This window comes from Triturus cristatus, chromosome 8 (assembly GCF_964204655.1).
Source record: "Triturus cristatus chromosome 8, aTriCri1.1, whole genome shotgun sequence".
Classification (NCBI taxonomy): Eukaryota; Metazoa; Chordata; class Amphibia; order Caudata; family Salamandridae; genus Triturus; species Triturus cristatus.
Window position 1 is genome coordinate 1103850360 of NC_140591.1, and position 27567 is coordinate 1103877926.

The following is a 27567-nucleotide window of genomic DNA, read 5'->3' on the forward strand; positions in this document are numbered from 1 at the left end:
AGGCATTATTGCCTTGACAGCCAAGTCCGGAGGGATGGCTTCTTTGGCCGTTCTGTCCTCCAGGACTTTCTGGTGTGATCTTGGTTCGCAGACCCACCACCGGGGATGGTATTGCTTGGGTATCTATTCTAAGGTGAGGAATCTAACTAACGTGTTTCTTTCAGATGAACAAGTTACTTACCTTCGGTAACGATGTATCTGTAAGAAACATTAGTTAGTTAGATTCCTCACCGACCCACCCATCCTCCCCGTTCTGCGAACTGACATCTAGGGTTAAGGTTGTCCTTTCAGGCCCCTAGATTTTATTTTTGGCACCAGTGTCGGTCTTTGCATGGCTCTGCGTTCCTGGCGCGGAAGGCGATGTACAAGAACTGACGTCAGCGCGCGAGGGCGGCGTCTAAGTACTCCGACGACGTCATCCCGGCGCCGACGACGGACGCGGAGCCGCAGACGACGCCTAGCGACGCGCAAGGGGTATTGCTGACGAAAAATCTTCCGGATCCAGTCTGACGCCTGGGGATATTCTAAGGTGAGGAATCTAACTAACTAATGTTTCTTACAGATACATCGTTACCGAAGGTAAGTAACTTGTTCTTTAGTACAATTTCTACATCAGAATGGACCTGGACACCCAGTTATCTGACTAATGAGTCAACTCACTCAATTCCTTCTCCTAGCGATGCATGTTAGGAGTTAACAAGAACAATATAGATTTGTCCGAATTTATTTGAAAGCCTGACACAGCACAAAATCTCAACATCTTTCTAATGATGAGAGAAAATTTGTGACCGGATTATTAACACAAAGTTGTTGACAATGCATGAAATAAGCAAGGGCCACGCCAAATACTGAGCTCTCTGTGCGAATGGTTTTGATGTAGCATGCTGGCTATGGGCTCAACTCCATTAGCAAACAGTAGTAAGTACAGGGGCATCCTTTAATACTGCTAGAGCGGACAGTATATTTTTTACCCGGAGCTTAGTTCGGCTGGTGTAGAGCAACTTCACTTATTTGATACAAATGGGATCTACAACATAGCACTTAAAATAAATAGGTCCCTTCAATAGAATCAAACGCTTTGGCCTCATCAAAAAGAGCTGCAGCTGCCTCTATCTCTGGGTTGAGATTGTGTAGTAGTAGACATATTGTGCAAAGGTTATGGATAGTAGACCTCCCTGAAATAAATCCAGACTTCTACTGAGAGCAGTATGGATGACAACAGATCAAGTAGCCTGTAAACTATTAGATTGGCTAGTATTTTATTGTTAGTATTGACCGTCCAGGTTTAATTAGTGTAATCAGCAGGACCTTGTACAGGGTGTATGTGAGCAGGTCTGTCATAAATGGCTCTTCGTAAGTATTACGCAGATGTGGTGCAATAAGTCCTGCATATTCTTTTTAAAACTCTATCATCAACCCATCACTGCCTAGGGCTTTGCCGTTAGGCGTAATATAGTTTGTGTCTTTAACTTGCTTTACTTCGATAGGGGGGAGCTCGTGATTCTCGTGCAAATCAACAACTGTGGCTCAGAGTGAGAAAATCAATCATATTCCCCTTATTAATTAATCAACAGAAGTATTAATCATCCCAGATAAAGAAAGCTGGACTCTGATACATTAGATTTCAAGTATATAGTTTATATTGGCAATATTCAAGAAAGATTGCCATACACTCATGGTAATGAGAACACAATATTGAGGAACTGTTTTGCTGATTAAACCCCAGAACATGAGAATTGTTAAGTCCTCTGATACTTTTAATATTGCTCCACTGCCTCTTATATTATACACACTGCTTAACTGATTTTTCATTACTCACTTTGTGATTACTTGACCACAGAGCACGTGTTGGAAACGTGTTTTGGCATGATGTCAAGTAAGAGAACGTTCTACCTTTTCTCATGAAGGTGCCATTGGTGTTATTCGCTAGTCTAACAAAGACTAATATCATCTTAATATACAGTGAAGTCTGGGAAGTTACCTCTCCCCTAATTTGTTTTGGTAGTTGAAGTTTCTTGATTGAGATTCCGTGATGTTTTCTTTTCTATTAGAAGGTGTGAATGGTTCCGTTGATTTCTATGAAAAATTAATTATGGAACATTAGTATTCCTGTGTTTACATTTGTAATTCTTCAATTCTGTGGCTGTTTCTGGTTATCTGAAGAATTGGTTCAAAGGCCAGGATAAAGCGAAGATAAGGTTGTCCACATTCTCAGGTCTCTCTTTGAAGTTTAAATCTGTGTGATAGCTTGTGTATTGAGGCCCTACGGGTTGTTTATAGAACCTTAATGAAACTGGTCAATTTCTTGGAAAGACTATGCCATTGCAGCTCTATGAAGAGTTAGGTCCTCAAGAGTCTGATAGGATTTAGTTTGAAAGACTAGGTTTTACCCAATGTATGTTATTTTCATACACAACATGGATATCAGACTTTGGTTTTATCCTGCTGAAACCGGGGCTCTGTGTTCTACTGATAATTATCTGCATCTCCTTTTGCAACAATTCAGGGCTCGACAAATCCACTCGCCCGCTCGCATTTGCGAGGGAGAATTGATGAGGACGAGCTATTTTTAGGTCCTACTCGCCCTTTCTGGCGAGTAGGAAGACAAACTAACTTTTGTCCTCTGTCTTTGAAAACGAAGCAAAAGTGACAAGATTTAAAGGCATTTTTATTGCTCACAAAGGGAATGAGCAATAAAGATGCCTTTAAATCTTGTTATCTTGTCACTTTTGCTCCGTTTTCGGAGACGGAGGTCATGTTAGGTTGCAGTGAGGTCGAGGGGATTTTCCAAGGCACTAGACCTGCAGGACTAGTACCATTTTTCGGATTTTTCGAGCCCTGGTCACTTCCTGGAACTTGTTTGCCATCCAGTGTTTGAACATCCTCCACTTGAGTAAAGTTAACTATGGTTTTGCTGTGTAGATCTTTTCTGGATGATTCACATGCTGTGCATTATTCCGCCATCTAGAGGTTGGGTCCCGAATAGTCTTCTTGAAGTCTCGCTTCTCTGTTTTCTCCTTTTTTTTCTTTTTCTTGGACGTCCACCTTTTGGCTTTATGTGACGTCAAACTTCGGCCCCGGAAACCCCTTGATGCAGTCGCCATCTTCAGATTCTTTTTTCTGGAGTGGGGTCGGTAAGGGAGAGGCCCAGAGTCGAGGTAGAAGAAATTACCAAAAAGGTTTTGGAGGCGCTTATGGAACAGCTGCCAGAGGAGTTAAAGAAGGAAGGGCAAGTGCAGTGTTTCAGGAGGGCAAGACAATCACCAAAATGTGCCTGAAATCTGTGTTGGACACAGCAATCACTTCTAGTATACAGCTCTGCATGGCCACAACCTTGCACAGACACACTTGACTGAGAATTTCTAGTTTCAAGCTGGAGGTCCAGTCAGCCATAATCAGTATGTCCTTCACAGGGGACAGTCTGTTTGGAGAGGTGGTAGACAATGCACTTCAGTGCATAAAAAGGACAATGAGACTGGCTAGGCCATGGGTGACCTATAATACAAAGGAATCTTTCGGGAGTCATGACCCAGAGAAAAAGGACTGCTTCAGCAAGGCGAGCCATGCAGCCACCTATGACTCACGCAACCTTCAGCAGCCAGTGGAGTAAGGCCACCACTGCCCCACAATGGCAGTACCCCTCAGACTCTAGCCAGCCCTTTCGCAGACCGGGAAGAGGGGAATCCCAAAGGGGGAAACCACACTGACAAGTGACTGTTCTCAATGAACCCTCCTACACAAGTCACCAGTAGTTGGTTGAATTGGAGGTTTACTGAAGGAATTGAAGATCACCTCTGACAAACGCATACTAAATGTCATAAAATATGGCTTCCGCATAGATTTAACAAAGTCTCCTCCAGCAACACCACCAAACACAAAGAAGGTAAAGGCAGACGAACAACAACGACTACAACAGGAAATGGAAGAACTATAAAGCAAGGAAGCTATAGAGTTGGTACCCGTGAGCCAAAGACTCAACAGGGTTTACTCAAACTATTTCCTGCTACCAGAAAAGACATTAAGGCTTTTACTTGGCCTGAGGTCACAAAACAAGTTCATAAAGATGCAAAAATTCAAAATGACATCGCTACAAGAGGTCATTCCTCTGATAGGGAAGGGAGACTACATGACAGCCATAGACTTCAAGGACACTTACCTGCACATACTGGTAAACAGACAGCACAAACAATTCCTCTGGCTTGTGGTGAACAAGACACACTATCAATTCAAGGTGTTGCAATTCGTAATAGAATCAGCACCACGTTTGTTCACCAATTGACTAGTTGTGGTCGCAGCACACCCAGGCGAATACATGTCTATCCATACTTAGATGACTGTGAAAGCAAAGACAAGCAACCAATGTAGAATGAACATCAACAAGTTGGATTACCTCGAAACTTTCCAGGGTGGATGAGACATTTTTGTGGAAAGTTTCACGAATATTCGGCAAACCAAACGTTTTCCTGTGGAAACGTGGTCCTAAATATAACTACCCAGCAACCACCACTGGATTATGTGTGCGTTATCTAGGGTTTAAATGCCGCTGTGCATTCTTGGCCCCCGAGTTCATGGGCACAATCTATAATTGCACCCATTTTTAAAAAAGGGTGATCTAGCGAATCTAAGATGTTACAGACCCATTTCCCCGATTGATTCAACTGTCAAGGTCTTGGTTCAGGTGATCTTGGATAAGCTATCTCTGTGTGCCAAAGAGAATAACTTACTATTTGACCTGCAGTATGGGTTCAGGCCCAGTTTAAGCACCATTGACCAGTGCCTGAACCTATACTTTGTCATTTAGAAGTATACCGTGGCCAAAAGAGGCACCCTTTTCCTGAGTTTTATGGACCTTACCTCAGTGTTTGACCGGGTAAATTGCACTAAGCCTTTAGCCACACTGTTGTCAATGGGGGTAGATCCGGTATTGGTGTACTTCTTTAGGGGCTTACATAGATATATGTCTGCATCCTTGTGATTCGGGATGGCTGCTTTACAAGATCATTTCCAATTACCCGGGCGTCAGGCAAGGTTGTATTTTGGCCCCATTCTTGTTTGCTATCTACATTAAGCGCCTAGAGGTGGTACTAATAGGTGAGGAATCTGATTCTCCTCGTGTGGGCTCTCTCTCGTTGCCATTTCGCTTTACGCAGACTATGCCGTCCACATGTCGAGGACGGCAGTGGGGATGCAATTACTCCTCAACTCTTTTGCAGATTTTATGGGCCAGCTAGATCTTTCTGTAAATCATTTGAAATCATATGTAATGGTTGTTGGTGCCAGGCCCACTAAATCTAAAGCTCTTTTTTGTAAAAAAAAAAGAAGAAAAAAAAGTTAATATTGCCAAAGTGAAAACTTTCAACTACTTGAGGATTTGTTTGATAACAGAAATACCTGATGCCCACTGATGGTTTTCAAACGATTACCTCTTGCCAGCTCATGGGGAGCGATCATGAACTTTAGTGCAAGACTGGGTAGAAAACAGTCAAGCCCCTTCTCCAGGTTTATAATGAAAAATGTGTGTCCGCTACAGCTTATGGTAGTGACCTCTGGGGGTTCAATGATTGCAGTATTATTCAGGTTGACGAAAATAGATTTTCTAGACCCCTATTGGCTGTTCTGCAAAGTACCTCAAATGATGTAGTTCACGAGGAGCTGGGCCATAAACACATTTCAGACACCATTGCCGTAAGACCACTGCTAAGGTGGTTATCAGTGTGGTGAAGTTTACCACATTGTGTCGCCCGAACGTGTATGTGTGTGATTTTATATATATATAAAACCTTGCAAATTCACTTAAAAAAACCATAGGTTTCACACATGTTATAGTTAGCTGGGCATTTCACTCGTGAAAAACCAATGAAATTCCCCCGTTATAGTTAGTGCAGGCAACTATAACTCACGCGACCGCAATCCTCTGCTGATGACGTCAGATATTACATCACTGTATTTAGACACTTATTTACCCATGTCTTCTTCCATTAATTTTTAGCTATACATATATTACAAATATTTTTTTTCAGAAAAACACATATGTCATCAGTGATGTAATATCTGACGTCATCAGCAGAGGATTGCGGTCGCGTGAGTTATAGTTGCCTGCACTAACTATAACGGGGGAATTTCATTGGTTTTTCACGAGTGAAATGCCCAGCTAACTATAACATGTGTGAAACCTATGGTTTTTTAAGTGAATTTGCAAGGTTTTTTAAATGCTAATTCCTAACTATAACGTGTGTGAAACCTATGGTTTTTTCAGTGAATTTGTACGTTTTTTTAAATGCTAAGTTATGTATTTATTTATTTTTTTTAAGGTTTTTCACCGTGCGCGTACCGTGCGCGCACGGTGCGCTTTGCGCAACGTGCGCGCTCTGTGGGCGTTCAGTACGCTTCGCGCACCAAACGCCCACATTACGTAGTTTGCGGAATTTTTCCGTTTCTACCGTGCGCGTACGCTACGCGCACTCCGCGATTTTTCATAAAATATTTAAAATACATTTTTGCCCTTGGGGGTCCTTCTGGGACCCCCTGACCAAGGCTAGGGGGTCAGGAACTGTCCAGCCTGCCCGCTTTACAAGTTATCCACCTTTGTTTTTCACCCCCTCAGACTGCGAGAGACAAAATGGCGGCCGACACTTCCTGGTTTCGACCGATTCGAATGTTTACTAAGATCTAACAACCAATCAGAATCGAGCTCGCGCACGGCGGCGTGCGTGTACGGTAAGCTTACGGTACGCGCTCGGAGCGCGCCTATAGATATATATTGATTTAAATGCTATTTTCTCAGGAAATACTGAACAGATTTACACGAGACCTTCAAAAGGCACATCCCTGACCTGAGGGCTACCTCTCTGCCAAATTTCAAGTAATTCTGTTCAGCCGTTCGGGCTGTAGCTCGGACTAAAGGTCCTATGGAAAAATGCATGGGGAAAACGCGTTTTGGGACCCCCCCTTTTTCTCAGCCCCCGCTTGACGAATCCCCCCGAGACTTTCAGGGAAGGAGCGGAGCGGAGCGCCCCACCTATTTTGAGAATTTCGCGAGGATTCGTCAATCGGCGCCAAAGTTATTCAAAATAGAATGTTGCGGATTTCCTATGGAAACACGGTCCTAACTATAACTATCTACTGGCGACCGCCAGTAGATTTTATATTATATATATATATATATATATATATCCCAACACCTCACGCAGCTGCATGATCCAGGAAGGACAATGTCCAGAATGCAAGTTCTGTACTTGATTTTTATTCCATTAGTTCCTGCACAAAAAGTAATTCACAGTATTCTACAAAGTGGTTTATCTCAGACCGAAAAATCGTTTTTTGGCTTTAATAACTTTGGTGTCGTTTGATGAATCTTGCCTCCATAAAAAGGGTCATCTACCTCAGCTCCTTCCTGGAAAGTGTGGGGATCATGAAAAAGCCGGGTCCCAAAACTTGTTTTCTCAATGCAATTTCTCATAGGAACTTTGAACGGCGCTACAGCCAAAATGACTAAACGGAATTACACCAGGAAGCTAAATCATACCCTCCAAAGTATACTTTTTTTGTGATTTGCAAATCGGTTTAGTCGTTGTTTAACTAAATTAATGTTCAAAATTTATAGATATTTCAGGCTGTGGTACTTTCACTGTACTTTTGCGAAGTACTGCTAGCTTAAAGCACACACTTTCATTAGCTGGCTGCAACATGACAAACAAGCATTGGCATAGCCAATAGGTCTCGCCTTTGGGACTTTTTAAGTGTTTAGCCATGCAACAGTTGATGTTGTTGCACCAAGGATATTGTGCTGCATAACTAAATACTTATAAGATCCCAACAGCGTGACCTATTCGCTATGCCAATGCTTGTTTTTATTGCAGCATAGTTTAGTAAACCATGCCACATAATGTGGTCCTTCCCTGTCACATAATTCCAGTGACCCTAGGTATAACTAAAGGGCAAAGGCTTTTCTGAACAGGTTACGAATGCCAGCTTTTAGTCCACGTTATTTTTCATGCCACTTACTTTCACAACCATTTGTTTTTCAAATGCTCAGCATACCAAAGTGTAAAGATGACCAGGCGACCCTGATTTGCTAGTCGTGCCCGTTTTCTTCACCATCTGTCCTGGCAGATTTCAGAATATTTAACACGTCCAGTTTTCAGACGACTGAACACAGGAGGCAAGTTTACATGTGTTCCGATACTTACTTAATTGGTCAGCTGCCCTAACCAAAAACTACTTAATTAGCACAGATGATGCTGTGAGCATATAATGGCCACTTAGTGCCTCATTGCTTGTATATTCAATGTTGATTGCTCTGTTAACTAAGCATTTCCGTGTCGCCCATGGATGCAAATAGTAGTCCTATTTCTATGTTTGAGAAGCGCGGATCGAGGGCTTGTTTATTGTTTGAGGTCACAACGAAAAATAAACTCCGATTACTGTAGGGGGTTGCTTGAAAGGCGATGCAAAATAATTTGCGAAAATAATTAATACGTCAAGCCCACTCGTGGCGCGTCATTACATTTTTTGTAATGAAAATAAATGCAGGTTCGGCTAGGCCACGGAGGAGGTGGGGTTGAAAAGCGGGATGGGTGAAGAAAACAACTGAAACTATTAAGAGGGATATACTGTAAAAGAATAAAAGGTGTCGCTCGCAAGAGGGGAGGGGGTCGATACGTCTGTATTTAATCGGTTTTTGACTGTACCTACCTTTACGTTTAGAGGCAGGAACAGCAGCGTATGTGCAGCAGAGGAGATGGCGTCCTCCATTCGGACCACCTTTGGGGAGGGCAGTTCACAAAACCCACTTCTGCATCAAACACAACAAACTGCTAATGTGTGCGTACAATATCACGGCCTTGAAACGATATGAGAAAAACTATTAAAGTACACACATTTGCAATCACATCTTATTGGCCGCGCGCGAGGTGGTGGAGGGGGAAAAGCGGGAGTTGTGTGCGCATGCTGCAAATGCGCCTAGGGTGATCGCAAAAAAAAACAGGACCGCGAAAGTCATTGCGATCACGGTGAAAGTGATCTCGATGACGCGCTCTGTGCTGCTGAAGACTGGCGGTTCGCGTGTGAACGCAAGCTTGTCGCCAGCCAGCAGCACTTTGAAAACTCACCTACTAAAGTCTCTCCGTGCAGCGCATGCGCGCTGACTCAGCAAGACCTAACCATTGCAGTCATTATTTTAGGCCTCACGGTACTCCGCACGGCCCTAAAAGTTCCACGCTCTCTCCCTCCAAGCCCCCTGCAGACACACACCAAGCATGTGAAAAAGGCCCTGCACCTTACCTCCTACCACGCATGGTTCTGTGGGGAGTTGGAATAGATAGGTATGGTTATAAAATCTTACTTCATGTATGTTAAAAACAAAAAAGCCCTAGAAATTCACTGAAAACATCAAAGGTTAAAGTGAAGTTATAGTTGGGTGTAAACTTCAAAAGAAACCCTGAAATTCAGCTGTTTTAATTAACTGAAGTAACTATAACTTACGCCCTCGCCATGCATTGCTTTTGTCCTCACGTTATATCATGACCTGTTCTATGATATCATTTTTAACGTCACTGATATCTAAAATGACGTCTTTGATGACAATACTGCGCATGGCGAATGCGCAAGTTATAGTTACTTCAGTTATATATAACTGGTGAGGTTCAGTGTTGTTTTTTAGTTTAAAATGTTACGTTCAGGCTGACGTTTTCACCTAACTTTGTCTCTTTAACCTTTGTTTTTTCAGTAAAAAAAATATATATATCAGCAGCACGCTCAAGTTTGCTTCAAACATGCAGATAATTTCCGTTTTCTATGACGGGTTATCATTGTATGAGTTTATACATGACTCTTACATTCCTACAGGTGTATTTGGCTTATATCTAATAAAATATGAAATGGGCTGTTTGTGACTTCTTTTGTCCCCACTGTCCTCAGAAGGAAGCCTTGCTATAAAGCGCATCCTCCTATTTCTGACATAAGACCATACTGTGATTTAGGGTCACTATGGTGCCAGTATTGGCATGTTGACAGGAATGGTTATGTGTTTGAGTACATTTTTAAAAGGGATAACTGAACATAACTGCAATGTGAAAATTGTTAAATATGTTAAGAGCATCCTAGTGGCCCCATGTCTTGTGCAACACCCTCAGTCAGTCAAAGTATTTTAGCCAACTGCTCACCATTAACATTGTAAAGAGGGGCTAAAAAATGTGCGCACATGCTTTTGATTAATAGTCCAGAACAGCTAAAAGCATCATACAATAATTGAGGCAGGCTTCCTGCTACGTACAATGTCAAAATTTCTAAAGTCTGTTCCACATATTACATCGTTTGCTTACAATACATTTTCTATTTACATGTGGAGTTTATTGTAAGAAAAAATAATTACATTGAACATGAACTTTGTACAATGTTTTTAATGTGTCGCTGTTCCTCACGACCTCACTTGAAATGTTTGTTTTGCTTGCTGTGTTTTAATACACATATTTGTAGTTTGATAAATTGAAAGGCACGCCTCAAAGTAATTCTTGCCTATGTTCAAGAGTGTGCCCTCAGATGTCACTAAAACTCTTAAGCCTGCTGGCATTGTTTAGCATTTTATAGTCAATTTGTGAGAAAACGTGTCACTTGGGGAATGAGGGCAGATACAATTATTTTATAGAAGGAATGATACGTCATTAAAAAATAATTAAAATAATTTTTTTAGAGAGTGAGTGCATGGCTGTGGGACTTCCTTCACCCCCGCCCCATAGAACACATACATGGCGTGTGAATAGAATTTAAGCAGACTTCATATTTGTTTAAATATTCTCCTTTAGGATTTGTTATAAGGCTCTGTAGCAGTTAAGCTAGCTGCTAAACCTCACCTTGGTCTGAGAAGGTTGAGCATGCTCCCCCTTTTACCTCTGTGGGGAAAGTGATGTCCTCTGTAAGATAAACTGATATGCATCTAGGTCCTAAGTGCCCAACAGCATGTGAAACGGGTATTTTGACTTTTATTCTGGCCTTTCCGTCACGCTAACCTAGCGTGGGCGCAGAAGCCTGAAACTGTCCTTACCAGTGCAAAGTCTGTGCCTATCTTGTGAACGAAGGGGTGCACCAAGCATGTCATCTTATTAGGCTGTGGTTTTCTATCCTTACCCTGGGTACAATACTTAAAGCAGTGAAAGCAACATATCGGGTTTTGTGAAATATTTTTGATGTTTAAACTATTTAATTGTAAATTTAAGAAATAAATAATTAAGAGGAAAGAGAAAGAAGGGGGTAACGTATAAGGATAGGTTCTATCAATCAGTCTTCTATGGCGAAGCTTGTCACCCCGGCGGGGTCTCCAGGTGCTGGTGGGCTGTGCAAACCTCTGTCGCAGAGCCAGGTCTTGAGCTGCTTCTCGAAGTCCTTCAAAGAAGGGGCGGTGTGAAGGTGGAGGGGGAGGTCATTCCAGGACCTGGCGGTGAAGTAGAAGGAGCCGCTGCCACAGCAGCTACGGGGGATGTGGGTCAAGGCGAGGGTGAAGGATCGGAGATTACTGGTCAGTCTGTGGAATGTTAGGCGATCGTTGATGTTGGCTGGTCCGAACTTGTGGAGCACTTTGTAGGCGTGAGTGAGGATCTTTCCTGGACGGGCAACCAGTGGAGAGCTCTGAGGTTTGGGGTGATGCTGGTTCTTCTGGGGAGGTCGAGGATGGGTCGTGCCACTGAGTTCTGGATGGTCTGGAGGCGGTTCAGGACTTTTCTGGTGATTCTGGCATAGAGTGCATTACCATGGTCGAGTTGGCTGGCGATAAGGGCCTGGGCAACTGTCTTCCTTGAAGAGACGGGGATCCATCAGAAGATCTTGCGGCGCAGGCAGAAGCGTTGATCTGCTGCTTCATGGTCAGGCGAGTGTCCAGGTTGGTTCTGAGGTTGCATGCGTGGCTGGTAGGGGTGGGTGAGGGTCCAAGTGTGGCAGGCCACCATGTGTCGTTTCATGGGGAGGGCTTATTTCCGATGATGAAGACCTCTGTCTTTTCCGATTTGAGTTTGAGGCAGTTAGTTTTTATACAGGTGGGGATGTTGGTCACGGTGTGTTGGAAGTTGGCCCTCCATGGGTTCGGGTGATGTCCTCCAGTAGGTGTTGAAGAGGGTGGGGCAGAGGGAAGATCCTTTGGGTATGCCACATTAGATGTCTTTGGGTGCGGCGGAGAAGGGGTAAGTAGATCCTCTGGGTTCAGCCGGAGAGGAAGGAATAGATCCAGTTGAGTGTGTTGCCATGGATGCCGATACAGTGGAGTCTGGTGATCAGTGTGTAGTGGGAGACTGTGTCGAAGGCTGCTGATAGGTCGAGGAGGATGAGGGATGCTGTTTAGTGTAGCTCGAGAAGGCGTCGGAAGCCGGATTGAGAAAGGTCGAGCAGGTTGTTGGTTTCGAGGTAGTCCGTGCGCTGGCGGTTGATGGCTTTTTCCTAGACTTTGGCGGGGAAGAGGAGGAGCGAGATCAGGCGGTAGTTTTTTAGTTTGTTGGAGTTGGCAGAGGGCTTCCTCAGGAGGAGCTTGACAGCGGAGTGCTTCCAGATGTTTGGTACGGTGGCTGTGGTGAATGAAGTGTTGAAGAGTTCAGTGATTGGGTCGTGCGATGACTACACTTCCTAGTTTCTAGATGTGGTGCTGTCAGGGATCAGTGGGAGATCCGGAGTGTAAGGAGTTCATGATAGAGATGGTGTCTTCTGTGGAGAGATGATTCCAGTCTTCGGTCCTGGGGTTGTGGAGGGAGGGGCAGGCTGAGGTGGTTGAGGCCAGTGGGTTGGGGGTCAAAGTTGCAGTAGATGTCATCGATTTTGCGGAGAAAGTAGTCTGCCAGGTCATCGCAAAGAGCTTGGGAGGGTGTGGATCGTGTTCTCTGTGACGGAGGGGCAGGAGAATTCTCTGACGATGCTGAACAATTCCTTCATGTGGTTGGCGCTTGCCTCGATGCGGGTGTTGAGGGATTCTTTCTTTTTTTTTGTTGCAGTTTCCTATAGTGTGATCTCAACCCAAAGGTATCGGAGTGCTTTACATGAGCACCAGTTGCATTACAGACAAACACATTCATTTTTTTAGAGCACGGGGAGATTAAGTGACTTGCCAAGAATCACAGGATGCTTGAGCCTCCGGCCAGGCTCAAAAGTGGTTCCCCGGCTCCAAAGTCGGCCGCTCTAGCCATTAAGCCACGTTGTGGTGGTAGTTGTGGAGGTCTGATCTGTAGGAGTCGAGGTTGGTGGGGGTCTTGTTGGATCGCCAGTGTCTCTCTAATTTCTTGCAATGTCACTTGAGGATCAGTAGCTCTGGGGTGAACCACCTGGCCCGTTTGGTGGGTCTTTTGTTGATGGTGTTCTTCAGTGGGGCGATGGTGTCAGCGGCTGAGGAGATCCAGCTGGAGAATTTCTAGACGTCGTGTTCAAGGGAGTTTGAAGGGCCAGATCATGTTACTTTTAGAGCAGTGGTCCAGCGGGGTTCTGTGGCCTTGCCTCAGTCATGGCGAGGGCGGGTCAGGAGTCTCGTCATAGTGAAGTGGACGATGCTGCTGTCTGTCCAGGTCAATTCAGTGGTGTGGGAGAATTTAGCTCTGTCGAAAGTGAAGAAGATGGAGTCCAGGGTGTGACCGGCTCTGTGCATGGGGATGGCAACAAGTTGAGTGAGGCCGATGATGCTCATGTTTTCGAGAAGTGTGGTGAAGTTGGAGTCGTCTGGTTCTTCTAGGTAGACGTTCAAATTGCCCAGGGAGATCTAGTAGTCAGAGTAGATGGCTAGGGGAGCTATGAAGTCTGGGATGGAGTAGCAGAAGCTGTAGTGGGGGCCGGGAGGTCTGTAGGCAAGGGTTCCTCTGATGGTGGTGATGGCGTTGTCTGATCTGGAAGTTGAGGTGTTCCATGATGGGTGTCGTGTCGTTGTCAGTGCGTTGAGGGAGTCCTTGTGGATGATGGCGAGTCTGGGCGGTCACGGTGGATCTTCTTGTATCTGAGGGGAGTTGTGGTGGCGGTCAGGTGCTGAGGTGGGGGTGAGCCAGGTTTCTGTTATGAACATGATGTTGGGGCGAGGGTGGTTATAGTGTCCCAGATTTCTGTGGCGTGCTTGCAGAGTGAGCTAACATTGAGTAGAGTACAGTGAAGTTGAGGCATGAGGCTGGGTGGTTGTTGTGGGGGTACTCACATCGCAGGAGAAGCAACAGTGGCGGCAGGTGAAGGGTCTTCTAGTGGAGCGTGGTGCATTAAGTAGCCCTGGGAGGTGGGTGGGTCAGTCTAGGCGGTAGGTGGGCAGGTGGGAACGAGGACCCGGAATGAACCGATTGGCCACAGAGACAGAGAGCAGGGGGGGGGGGGGGGGAGTAAACGGGTAGGGCGGCGCAGAGAGAAAACACAGAGAAACCAATATACAGTCCCCGAAATGGAGAATCAAAATAAAATGAAGCTTAATAAAATAAGAAGAAAGAAAGAAGAAAATAGAGCCACGGTCTAGGCACTGCCACAGCGTGGGAATCGCCTAGGTCAGCTCAGGACCAAGGCAGCAAGAGGCTGGCAGGAGGCTCCAATCTCCATGCAGTGAGACAGGAGGACCGGGAGCGGTTCATCTATGCCAGTGCAGCGTAGGGGGAGCAGCCGCTTCTACCAGGGTAGGTTAAAGGCTACTCAGTGGAACCGCGCTGCGGCCTTCATTAAGTAGCCGTGGGAGGTGGGTGGGTCTGTCCGGGCGGCGGGTGAGCAGCCAGGAACATGGAACCAGAACAAGCCGATTGGCCGCAGAGACAGAGCAGAAGACCAGAGGGGAGAGGAGTTAAGAGGTAGGTCCAAGAGCGGTTCCTCTATGCCACTGCTGTGGAGGGAGAGTGGTGACCTCTACCAGGGGAGGTAAAGGGGGTAATGGTGAGATGGAAGAAAATTGACAGAAGGTAAAGCGAAACAGATGGTGGAAGCGGCATTGCTAGTCGTGTTGGGCACACAAGGGGTTATGTAACAGTGCCAAGCGATAAAATGGTAATATAGTTAGGTGGGAGATTTTGAGGCGTTTGTGTGTAAAAAGAGTTTATGGTGGCTTGAACTTTTATAGGTATACGTCTGACTCAATCCTGGAGGATGTAGGGTTAAAACTGTAATTGTGTATAGTAAACTCGTAGTGTGATGACCTTTTTTTCTGTAGCAATAAAACCAGGTTCTGCTGATCCTGCTCCTCTTGAAAAGTGATGTTGCTATATGAAGCCCAGTACCTTGCGCTGACATCCATGGTTATGTCGTGTAAATGTTTGTGCAGTGCATGTGTAGCATATGTATGGTTGCAGGATTCAGTGTTGTCTGGGTACTAGGGCCTTTGGGGTCCATTTTGGATCCCTCTTGTTTAGCATTGTATAAGATAGGGGGCAAGGATGGCTTCTCTAAACAGTGAAAGTGTATTGCCTGCAATCCTGTGGCTAAAGGATAGAGACCCAAACACTGAAGTGAGGAAGGAGGAGACGGAGATTTCTCATCCCTGTTGACGGAAGGCTGTAGAATCGTTTTTAGTTTCCCCCTGAGCATTGTCATTTGGTAGATGGCAGGGGTAAAGTGTGGGACTGCACTTTCCGTTCAAGGTGAGGACGTTTCTAGGCAAGGCCAGCCTTTTTTTGATTACCACTCCAAGAAGGCAATGGCAGCCCGGAGCAGGCCAGCTATGTTTTGTGTTACTTCTGCTTTGCGCACGCCCCATTGCTACCTGCTGTGAAGGACTCTATTTTATGCAAAGGATGTGTCTTGTGAGCACCCAGGAAATGACATTTGAGCACCCCAAACCAGTTCTGAAGTTTTAGACAGTGATTCACATATCTGCAATCCCTGTTTGGAAAAGTGTAATCCAAACGACCTTCCTTGGTTCCAGTTCCAAGTCCTTCATGATCCACGAACCCCAGCAGTTGTGGGCAGCAAATTTTCACATCTGGCTCAAGTTAGCTTTGACTGCTTATTAAACATTTCTAATGAAATACAATTGTTTGTCAAGGTAAAAGTTAGCTATTTTTAGTTGATGTTTTAGAAACTCATGTTGGAATTATTTTAAAACCAAATCCCCTTGTCCTCTGCCAATCAGTATAATGATCTATCCATTTAAAACTCAGTGATAAATTTTTGTTTCGATGGTGAATTCATATGTTATACTGTTCTGTATGATCTAATTTTATAATCCTTTGCTTCTTTGTGTTTACTGAAGCTGCAAGTTCCACAACTGGGCCAGATCTTATCACACCAGATCGGGAACAATCAAGACTCCACAAAGATCCATCTACGTGGTCCATCGATGAAGTCATGCGATTTATCAAGGAAGCAGATCCACAGTCTCTTGCGCCACATGCTGAACTATTCAGGAGACATGTAAGGACCACACACACAATATTTTCTTATCTTTCAACTGTACTCTTTAGGCGTTATCAGATAAGCATGTGTGCATATAATACCATGTGCAAATAAAGGTTTTTGGTGTACAGAAAAGCTTTATTCTGCCTCGTAACACCTTGTAAACTAGCTGATAACATAATTGAAAATACAATCCATGATGTCTGTATTAAAGTGGAAAACCTGTTCTAACTGGTCCATAGTTGACAGAGTTGCCCAGACTTTACGTCTCTCGTCCCGCTTCTGTCCAGTTGCATGAGCCTCATTTGGTCAACTCCATGTCCTTGTATTATCTCACTGACTTTAAAATCCCAAGTCTGCACCCTCCTTCATATTTTTTTACTTTTAATTTGGAAAACATTTTGGCATGTTGAGCTAAGTGACATGAATAGATGGCTTGAAAAACTCATTTTAAGAGAAAAAAAAACTTGCCCATTCCTTCTGTTATTGTTGCCAGCAGAAAATTCTGATTCATTACTGCAAATTGAATTTGAGCAAGTATTGTAACTGCCAAGTAACCAGTTCTTCCATATTGCAAGAAGGTTCTGATTATGGTTTGAATTTTGTCCATGGCCATAATGTTCTAGTCCAGATTTACTAAGTGGAGGTTGTTCCTTTCCTACCCCGGGGAGTCGTCTGTTTCAAAGCAATCAGTAGCTTGGCTAACCTTTTTTTCCTGTGATTGTCTTTTTTGGTTGAGTTGTATGCCAACTAGAATTTAGTCTTCTAAAACAGAGAAAGATTTCCTCATTTTTGATACAATAGGTGGTGATTTCCTTAGTAGCGTCCTATTCAGTCAGAGTTCCTTCGGCATTCCACATTTGGTCCTTCAGCGGTGTTTGCACTATCCTTGACAACTGCATTCCTATTTTTGTTTGACAAAAACATGACCAGAGGGATTTGAAAATAACAGAACATTATCTTAAAAACCCTCATCCTCATATTTAAACATAATAAAAAAAAATTAGAAAGGTAAAATCAGACATAATCTACTAAGAATCGCTGAATAGCTTGTTTTACAGAAATAGATTGCCATTGCACCCGGAGTAGCCAGAATTCTGGGAAACATCTCAATTGTTGCCAAAAAAGTCAGTCACAATGTGCTGAATAGTCTCTGACTTGGTACCACAAAGACCGCAAAACCTATCATCCGTCAGGAGATTTTACAGAGACCAATGGTCTCTTGAAACAAGAGAATCCATGTTATCCAGTATTGGGGTATCTTTCATAGATTCACATGCCTGAATCATTCCCCGTCGCCGAGGCGGGAGTCCCACGGTAAATACAAAAGTAGTGCCAAAAATAATAGTAGTAGTAGGCCCCAAAGAAAAGGCCTAAGGCCTAGATCTTAGCAGCCTATCTACATCATTATGCCAAAAGAACCAAAACAAATGGTACCAACCAATCAGCCATCAGCACCCTCTAGAACACTCTCAGCAGAGCCAGTTCTCCGCAGATTTTCACTGCACGTCGTGTGGAAGGGAGTCTCCCTGTGTGCCACTCAGTTTCTACTTTATTCCATGATGTCTGACGAGAAAGCCTTGTTCAAGTCCTGCCGAACCTGCGCCAAGAAGAGAGTCCATGTTGATGACCAGCATATGGACTGCATCTACTGCCTCTACCCTAAACATGAGGCAAAAGATTGCAAAATTTGCTGGACCTTCCCTACTAAGACTCTTAGGGATAGGGAGGCGAGAGTTCTGGTATGGCTTAAATCCTCTTCGGCTGAAGAGGATGATAGAGCCTAAACTTCCAGCAAGAGAGCTAGGTCTCATGACAGCTCTTCAAGCGAGGGGGAAAAAACGCCATAAATCTTCCCACTCTACTTCTGGCCCTTCTCAGAGGACTCCTTTTATTTCCTCTGGGTCAGCGCACTCTCCTCAGGACTCTGCTCTCAAGGACTCTAAAAAGCTGTCTTCAAAAACTGTGAGTAAAAGCCTTTCAAAATCTCTGGCTTTCCCTCCTTCGTCGACAATTTCTGTCACTTCTTCTGCTCCTTCGTCGACGGAGACTGTCTCGACGACGTCTATCACCCCTCCTATACTGTCGACGAGGATTACTATCCAGTCAAAGAAACACGTAGTCGAGGGATCGTCGACGAAGACCTCATCGACAAAGTCAACGTCCATATTGACAACCTTACCATCGACGAAGCCTCCATCGTCGACGAGAGAAGTATTGTCGACGAAGATACAGCTGGTTACTACCCCGTCGACGAACGTCCCTTCGACGAAGGTCCTGTCGACGTCGAGCCAGTCGACGACGATGACTAAGAGCCCGTCGACGAAGAAGCCATCAACGGCGAGCCCGTCGACGGCAATTCCATCGACTGGGGATTTACCTGTTCCGTCTGCGGCACCTGCATTGCTTATAGCTCCTACTCATTCTACTCCTGTTTCAACTAGGAGTTTTCAGCTGAAAACATTTCAGAGACATGAATATAGCGATATTTTACCGCTTACTCCCTCACATCTCCTGGAAACATATGTGCATGATGAGGATGATGATTATGAGGATGAAGAGGACGAAGGACCATTTGGAATAGCTCATCATCCTTCTGAGCTACACATCAAATGTCAGGATGACGATGATGAAGAGGAGGAGAATTGTCAGGAACAATATTATCAAGAGGACATTGTCGTCCCGCATCACAGAGTTTACCATAGACAACCTCTCCATAGTGAGATGTCACATCTGCCTCCAACTCTGATACAAGAGATTACAGACAGCGTTTTCCCCCACAGCAAGTCGTTCCGCAGGTTCCACCACCACCACCTGGGACGGTTCCGGATCCTTTGACTTCACCTGATGCTCATGTTCCAACGCCTCAGCTTCCAGACCCTCCTCATGACCCGCATCAGGGTCTGGACACGTCCTCTGAAGAGGAATTTGAAGAGGGTGAACTTCCAGAGACCATTCCTGCAGATCCTTGGGATTCTTATATTATTACCTATGCCTTCGCCACCGACTCCTCTACCATCTGATTCGCCCCCAGAGGATATAGGGGGATTTCATAATCTAATGCAGCGAGCTGCTGCTAGATTTCACTTGCCTGTTACGGTTGAGCAATCTGAATGCTTCCTACGTGACTTTAAGGAGGAATCCTGAAAGATCACAAGCGCTGTCCCCATAATTGATTACATCTGGAAAGAAGGGGTCAAAATCATAAACTCCTGCATCTGTGCCAGCGGTGCTTCCACGGATAGACAAGAAATACTGTGCTCCGGCCAATAGTCCATCCTGTCTCATTGGCCATCCTCGACCAAATTCAGTCATTTCCCAGGCTGCCCAACAAAGATCTAAGAACCCGGCAACACCTATTACTACACCGCCGGACAAGGAAGGGCGTCGTCTTGATCGGCAAGAAGTTTTCAACAATGGCAGCTGCCTCCATCAGAGCAGCTAACTCCCTAGCAATAATAGGGCGTTATGACCGCCAAATGTGGTCAGAGATGGCTGGACTTATTGAGCTCATTCCGGAAGACAAGAGACTGGAAGCAAGAAAAATTCTATTAGAGGGAGAGCGCGCGGCATCCGAAACCATAGATTGCGCACTAGACATTGTGAATACAAATTTTCGCCAGCTGGCTGGTCCAGCAGTACTCAGACGCCAGGGTTGGCTTAAGGCCACCACTTTCAGACGTGACGTCCAGACAAAAATATTGGATATGGCCTATGATGGCGAATCGTTGTTTGGAAAACACATCGACGAAGCTCTCCAAGCAATAAAAACTGATACTGAAACGGCAAGATCCTTGGGTTCATTGCAGTACAAACGCGAAACCTTCAGAGGTGCAAGAGGGCATGGGTTTTCCTCTAGAGGAGGATACCAAAACCAGCAGAATAGACAATACCAGCCCCGATAAAGACAAACTTATCAATCTTCATACAGGCAATCCAACACGTCTGGTTTCTCTCGTCAGGGCGGAAGAAAAAGATCGCAAAATCAAGGACGGGACGCCAACAGAAAGCTGTGATCTCCGCAGGGCGCCTTCCATTCCTATTCCCCTCCCTGTGGGCGCGAAAAGTTAAGCATTTGTGGACAAGTGGCAAGAAATTACATCGGACCAATGGGTTCTAGACCTGGTGAACAACGGTCATACCTTAGAATTTGTCACCAAGCCACCCACCACTCCGCCCAAGGGACCCCCTCGTCTTCACTTATTATTCAAAGAAGCTTTAACGATGCTCTTCAAGAATGCAATTGAGAAGGTTCCATCACATCAGAAATGGACGTGTTTCTATTCCCGATTTTTTTCTAATCAAAAAGAAATCAGGGGAATGGCGCCCGATTCTAGACCTTCGCAACCTGAACAGATTCCTCAAAAAGCAAGGATTTCGCATGGTCACACTTGCAGAAATTCTAGGTTGTCTCGACGAGGGAGATTTTCTGGCTTCTCTGGATATGGAAGACGCTTACTTCCACATCCCAATACATCCAAAGCATCGCAAATACCTTCGCTTCACTGTGGCTGGCGCCCATTATCAGTTCAAAGTGCTCCCATTTGGACTAAAATCGGCTCCAAGGATCTTTACAAAGTGCTTAGCTCCTGTAGCAGCAGCGTTAAGATCCTGGGAAATCCAAGTATTCCCGTATTTGGACGATTGGTTAATCAAGGGTCCTTCGGAAAGAGCAGTCAAGATTGCTGTGACGTCTCTTCATCTTTTCAACTCTCTGGGGCTAACTGTGAACAGGAGCAAATCTCAGTTACGCCCGATGAAGGTCCTTCCATTTCTAGGAGCTCTGCTGGATACCGTCCAGTGCAGTGCATTCTTATCTCGTGAACGGCAGGTTCGTCTTCAAAAGCTGGCAATTCTGATTTCCAGAAGAAAGTCAGTTTCTGTCCGCATGTTTGCGTCACTCCTGGGGATGTGCTCTTCCGCGATAAATCTCGTCCTTTTGGCAATACTCCGAATGAGACCTCTACAGGAGGAGTTCCACCTTCAGTGGCAGCAGGCCGTGGGTTCCTTCGACGACATCCTCAGAGTCACACCACGCATGAAAAACGCTCTGCATTGGTGGTCACAAATGCCCAACTTAGTAGAAGGACCCACTTTCATACCGGATATTCCAGATTTTGTTCTCACTACGGATGCCTCCATGGAAGGATGGGGAGGTCATCTCCAAGATTTACAGATACAGGGAAAGTGGTCTCCAGAGTACAAGAAACAATATATCAACAGCCTGGAATTGCAAGCAATTTTCCTGTCCCTGCAAGCTTCCCTTCCAAGGATTGCAGGTTCAACGGTACTGGTTCGGACCGACAATACCACCAGCATATTTTACGTGAACAAGCAAGGAGGGACAAGATCAGCAACTTTGTCAAGAGAGGCTCAGGAGTTGTGGGAATGGGTCACACTCCACAACATAACCCTCAGAGCAGAACATGTCAGAGGTCTCCACAATACCCTAGCGGACACGCTCAGCAGGTCCCAATCGGACTGCCACGAAAGGGAGCTAGAGCACACAAGTGCTCAGGGTGTTCCGAGCTTGGGGCAAGCCGGCACTGGATTTGTTCGCAACAAAGGACAACAAAAAAATGCCGATATTACGCCAGCAGATACCCTCAACAGGGATCAAGGGGGAATGCCCAGTCCATGCGATGGTCAGGGATTTGTGCTTACGCTTTTCCCCCGATACCTCTAATCCCTAGAGTAATACGCAAGATGAAATTGGAGGGCTGCCGTCTCATCCTGATTGCACCCAGGTGGCCACGCCAGTACTGGTTCCAAGAGCTTCTGTTATTATCCCAGGATCAGCCGATCCTGGGACCCACAATGCTGTCGAGGAACAAAGGTCAGGTGCTTCACCCGGACCCTCAGTCTTTACATTTACACGCATGGCTCCTGATTTCTTAGAATTCAAGGACCTTAACATCCCTCAGGACTGTTGTGACATATTGACAAAATCGCGGGCTCAAAGCACAATTAAGACTTACCGTCTAAAATGTAAGCGATTTTGCTGTTGGTGCAAAGCTAACAATGTTCACCCGGTAGAAGCTCCTGCGGAACAGATCCTTCCTTATTTGTTACATCTGGCAAGGTCTGGGCTCACCTTCCCATCAGTCAAAGTCCATTTAGCCGCACTTTCCAGATTCAGAAAGTGTGCTCAACTTCCTTCTCTATGTTCGTCCTCTTTGATCAAACAATTCACGAAAGGACTTTTCCGAGCGTTTCCTGCGATAAGGCTTCCTCCACCGGAGTGGGAACTCAACACTGTCTTAATGCAACTAATGAAACACCCATTTGAGCCTATCCACAAGGCTGAACTCAAATTCCTCACCTGGAAGGTTGCCGTACTTCTAGCTCGAACGTCCGCTAGAAGAGTGAGTGAGATTCAGGCCTTCACTATAAAGGAACCATTTCCACACTTCACTCGACTACGTGACCCTCCAAACTAATCCTATATTCATACCTTAAGTACCGTCACAGTTTCACCTCAATTAACCTGTAAAATTAAGGACTTTCTTTCCAAATCCATCTACACCAGCGGAAAGAGCCGTACATTATTAAAAGATGCTTAAAATTCTACCTTCAAAAAACAAAGAGCATTAGAAATCTGACCAGTTGTTCGTGGCTTATGGCCAAACTACTCTGGGAACTGCAGTCACAAAAACCACAATTGTCAGATGGATAGCATCTACAATCCATTTCTGCCATGACAAAGCTCACAGGCCATTGCTAAGGAAAGCCAAGGCGCACTCCACAAGAACGGTAGCAGCGTCTACAGCGTTGTTTGCTGGGGAGACTCTTGAAAATATCTGTCGTGCTGCGATATGGAAGAATGTCCACACGTTCACGAGACATTACTACCTTCAATCTACGCATCAAGACGATGCAGCAGTCGGACAAGCTGTCCTACGCCATCTCTTTCTTTGAGGTCAGTTTCAGGTACCTTTTCTGTTTTTCAAATGCTATATATGTCTGCATTTTTTCATGACAATTACATTTCTGCGATATGACATGTCTGACATAGAATGTTGTTAAAATGCATGTTTCATTTCCTTGCGTATGTTACATGTTTTTGAATTATAAGGTTTGGTTTATTATACCTTTTGTTAACAAGTTGTGGATGCAATTGGGAGTGTATCAGCACTAGTCTCCCACCGTCCGCAAACGACTGTATACTTGATATACTGCTTGCTACTCTGATTCAGGCATGTGAATCTATGAAAGATACCCTAATACTGGATAAGAAAACAAGTTACTTACCTGTAACTACAGTTATCCAGTATTGGTATCTTTCATAGATTCACATGCGACGTCGAGTCAGTTCTCTATGTTTTTGGACACTTACTTCCCACTTGTGTTAAGGAAAATCTGAGGAGAACTTGCTCTGCTGAGAGTGTTCTAGAGGGTGCTGATGGCTGATTGATTGGTTGGTACCAATTTTTTGGTTCTTTTGGCATAATGATGTAGATAGGCTGCTAAGATCTAGGCCTTAGGCCTTTTCTTTGGGGCGTGCTACTACTTTTGTATTTACCGTGGGACTCCCGCCTCGGCGACGGGGGATGATTCAGGCATGTGAATCTATGAAAGATACCAATACTGGATAACTGTAGTTACACGTAAGTAACTTGTTTTCTTCTCAATGATATTCAAGTAAATCAATATATTTAAAGCGATTTTGCAGATAAAGAGTGTCTTTTGTAAACTACAAGTCTGGAGAACGAAACACACCTCCTATGCAATATTTCACCAACATTTTAAGCCGAGAGTTCTTGACTTTAAAGAACAGAATCTCCAATTCCAAGACCGAACAAATTAAGCCAGGGGAAAGGGCCTGCAGCAGTTTTTTCTCCACCAAAAGTGCACCAGCGATTGCCCACAAGCGAATTGCCAGAATTAAAAAAGGCAAAGCCAGGCCCCTCAATGATTTTAAGAAGAGAGTCAGGTGAGGTACTTGATCAAATTAAACATTTCTTAGGATGAGGACTCGCCTCCATGCTGGCCCTTCTAATAAAGTTGTGGATTCACAAAAATAACTAGATGGCAGCACCATATGTTAGAGTTGACAAATTATTAGCCACATAGGTCTTCATAAACTTCAATATATAATAGTCTCCCTGGTGAAAATGTAATCTGGATAGGCATCCAACCAGTGCTACAACAGTTGATCAATGGTTTTTTTTTTTTCTTTTCTTTTCATTGTGTACAGTTACAAATTGGTTCCATCTGTTTTGAATTTTCATACAGACTATCAGAGACCTCTTCCATATTATACAAACCCTTGAAACAGCTACAAGAACTACTGCTGTTACCAAAGCACATGGCCTTGATTCTACCTAAGTTAAGAGTTAGATTGATATTTTTAGCATAAGATTCCAAATGGTTAGTTTATCATTGAAACCAGACCAGAGTGATCCCCGAGTCAATATGTTATAATAGAAGGTATGGAACAGGTGAATCAGGTGTCAGGTGTTTGTTAAGCGCGACTACTCACCCGTAAGGGGGGGTCGCAGGTTGCATTCCATCAAGGAGGGGGGGGTCTGTCGAAGAGCCAGGTTTTGAGGTTTCTTGCGAAGATGGGGAGCGATGTTGTCTGTCTGAGGTGGAGCAGAAGGTCGTTCCAGGCTCTGGCTGCCCGAAAGGAGAAGGAGCGGCCTCCCGATCTGGACTTTCTGGTGCGGGGTACCACGGCATAGGAGAGCTGGGCTGATGGTAGAATCCTTAGGGGTGCGTGGAATTTGATTCGGCTGTTCAGGTATGCTGGTCCGGTGTCGTGGGGGGCCTTGTGAGCGTGGGTTAGCATCTTGAAGGTGACTCAAGCTTCGATGGGGAGCCAGTGGAGTGTGCGCAGGTGCTGGGAGATGTGGCAGTGTCTTGGCAGGTTGAGGACCAGTCTTGTGGCGGCATTTTGGATGTTCTGTATCTTGCGGGTGAGGTTTTTGTTTATTCCAGCATACAGTGCGTTACCGTAGTCATGCCTGCTGGTGACCAGGGTGTGAGTGACGGTTTTTCTGTGTTCGAGGGGGATCCATTTGAAGGTCTTACGTAGGAGGCGGAGGGTGTGGAAGCAGGACGACGAGATGGAGTTGATCTGGCAGTCCATTTTGAGCCTTGAGTACAGAATGATTCCCAGGTTGCGTGCGTGGTCCGTGGGGGATGGGCGGGCTTCCGAGTGCGGGTGGCCACCAGGTGTCGTTCCAGACATCGGGGTTTGGGCCCATGATGAGTAATTCCGTTTTGTTGGTGTTTAGTTGTAGGCAGCTGTTTTTCATCTATTTGGCGACGGCTTCCATGCCTTTTCGAAAGTTGTGTCTGGCAGTGTTGGGTTCGTTGGATAGGGAGAGGATTAGTTGGGTGTTGGGTTACTGCTTAATTGAGGTCGGACCATGGCACAGCCCCCAATCTATTGTTCCCTCCTCCCCCTGTCAATAATGAAGATTTTAAGGCAGAAGAGCATGAGGACACAACCCTCTCCGACCCCATAATGGCTGGTGAAGGATTTCAACAGTAATCTCCCATTTGGTGTTTGACACAAGACTATGCTCCTGGATATGTCCTTCTAAAAACCCCAACCAGCCTTGGGCTCCTTATTTAATTATTTTTGTCCATAAGATTGCTCGATCAGCTAAATCAATAGCTCTAATGAATTACATGAAACCACAATATAACGTAACGCCTCCATGCTAAAGAATACATCGGCCATATGAACAAGAGCCATTGCATTGTACAATGTGGAGATCAGACACGAAAGTCAGACTGTGCCCTGGGCAAGATCCCAAGCCTTTTCACCCAGTCTGAAAGATGGCTTTTGAGGGATACTTCTAACTGCTGATAGTTCGTCTTGAAATTTCCTCAGGTACCAGACTGGATCTAAAACGTTTCAAAGTACTTGCTCCCCTGCTCTGATGGGTGGCGCCATTTATTCCGCGACAACCTTGTTTCGTCCCAGGAAGTGATGACACAGCTGTATAAAGGCACCACACCTGCGCTGTGACATCCGTTCCTTTCTTTCTGCGCCTTTGCTATGAATCTGAAGCTCTGCTTTAAACTTTTTTAGCTTAAAAAAAAACATGTTTTTGATGCATGTGTGGCTGTAAATACACGTGCTTAGCATAATCCCACCATCTAGTTATGGGCTTGGAAGTGTGCAAGGTATTTTCCTTCAAAGAAAGTCTTTTGAGTCCCGAGGGAGTGACTCCTCCTCTTGCTGGTAATGCACATCGACCTCATTGTCATATTGTTTTCTTCCGCTGTCTGGTACGGATGTGTGCTCCTGCTCCAGTTTGACATGGTCTTTGTTTGTTCCTTCCATACATTACCGTCTGTATTATTTTCAATCGCAATTCTTTTCAGTCTCCGTCGTCTCTCCATCAACGTGGACTTAGTCCGGGCAACTCCAAATGACCACGACCCGGTGGGCATTGCCCTTCGAGGCGGACTTTATCTTCCACGTTCCCGCCACACCATGTCCACCTGTTGATGGAACGAACGCCTTTCAAATTCTGCCCTTGATGCCACACCAAGTAGCCATGCACCGATCTAAAAGTGTGTAACTTTTGTCTCTCTCCGGATCAACAGAAAGCCACCTGCGAGGCCTGCAAATCCTTTCAGTTCAAACAGATGCAGTGGGATTGACTAGCTCGACGACTTGAGATGTCTCGCCACAGCGCCAAGGACACGCCAGACCATTTTGGCACCAAAGACCATCAGGAAGAGGCCCACACCAAGGTGTCGCCTGCAGACAATGGCTCCTTTTTGTCTGGATACAGCTCAGGCTCCAAGCGCGAATTTCAGGACATCACGCCTGGACATGCTGTGAGTGTAGTGCCCCCTCCGCCCCAACACCAACAACCCATTCCAAAAAATCTGGACCAATCAAAATCTTTACTTGGGCCACTAATGCCCTTGGACCATGGTCAACTCCGAGAAGCTGTGTTGGATACGCTCAGCCACGGCTCAGCACCAAAAAAAACAGTAAAAATCACATGCTCTCAAACCGACTCCATCACCATCGGAGTCGAGCCGAAAGTCGGACTCCAGAGTGTCGGCGTTGGAAAAACCACTCCACCTCTGTGTCGATATCGGCCATCAACCCAAGAGCCTCGGCATCAAAAACCTCAATGTCCAAAGACTTGGAGTCGAAAGGCTGCATTGGTGCTAAAATCATACTCCTTCGCAAAGTACATATTCAAATCCAAAACAGTGGAGCCTGTGCTTCAACACATGCAGGAGGAAATAGACTTGCACCAAAAACATCTGGTTATGCAC

At 45.2% G+C, this 27567-nt stretch overlaps 1 protein-coding gene across 4 annotated transcripts in view; it reads left to right on the plus strand.

The window, feature by feature from the left end:
- The window catches only part of SCML2 (Scm polycomb group protein like 2), a 752432-nt gene that overhangs the window by 694437 nt on the left and 30428 nt on the right, over positions 1 to 27567 (plus strand). For all 4 annotated transcript variants that reach the window (XM_085622654.1, XM_085622657.1, XM_085622655.1 and 1 more), the window contains one exon: positions 16169 to 16329. In XM_085622654.1, the coding sequence (XP_085478780.1) occupies positions 16169 to 16329 (161 nt within the window). The remainder of the gene's footprint in view (positions 1 to 16168; positions 16330 to 27567) is intronic.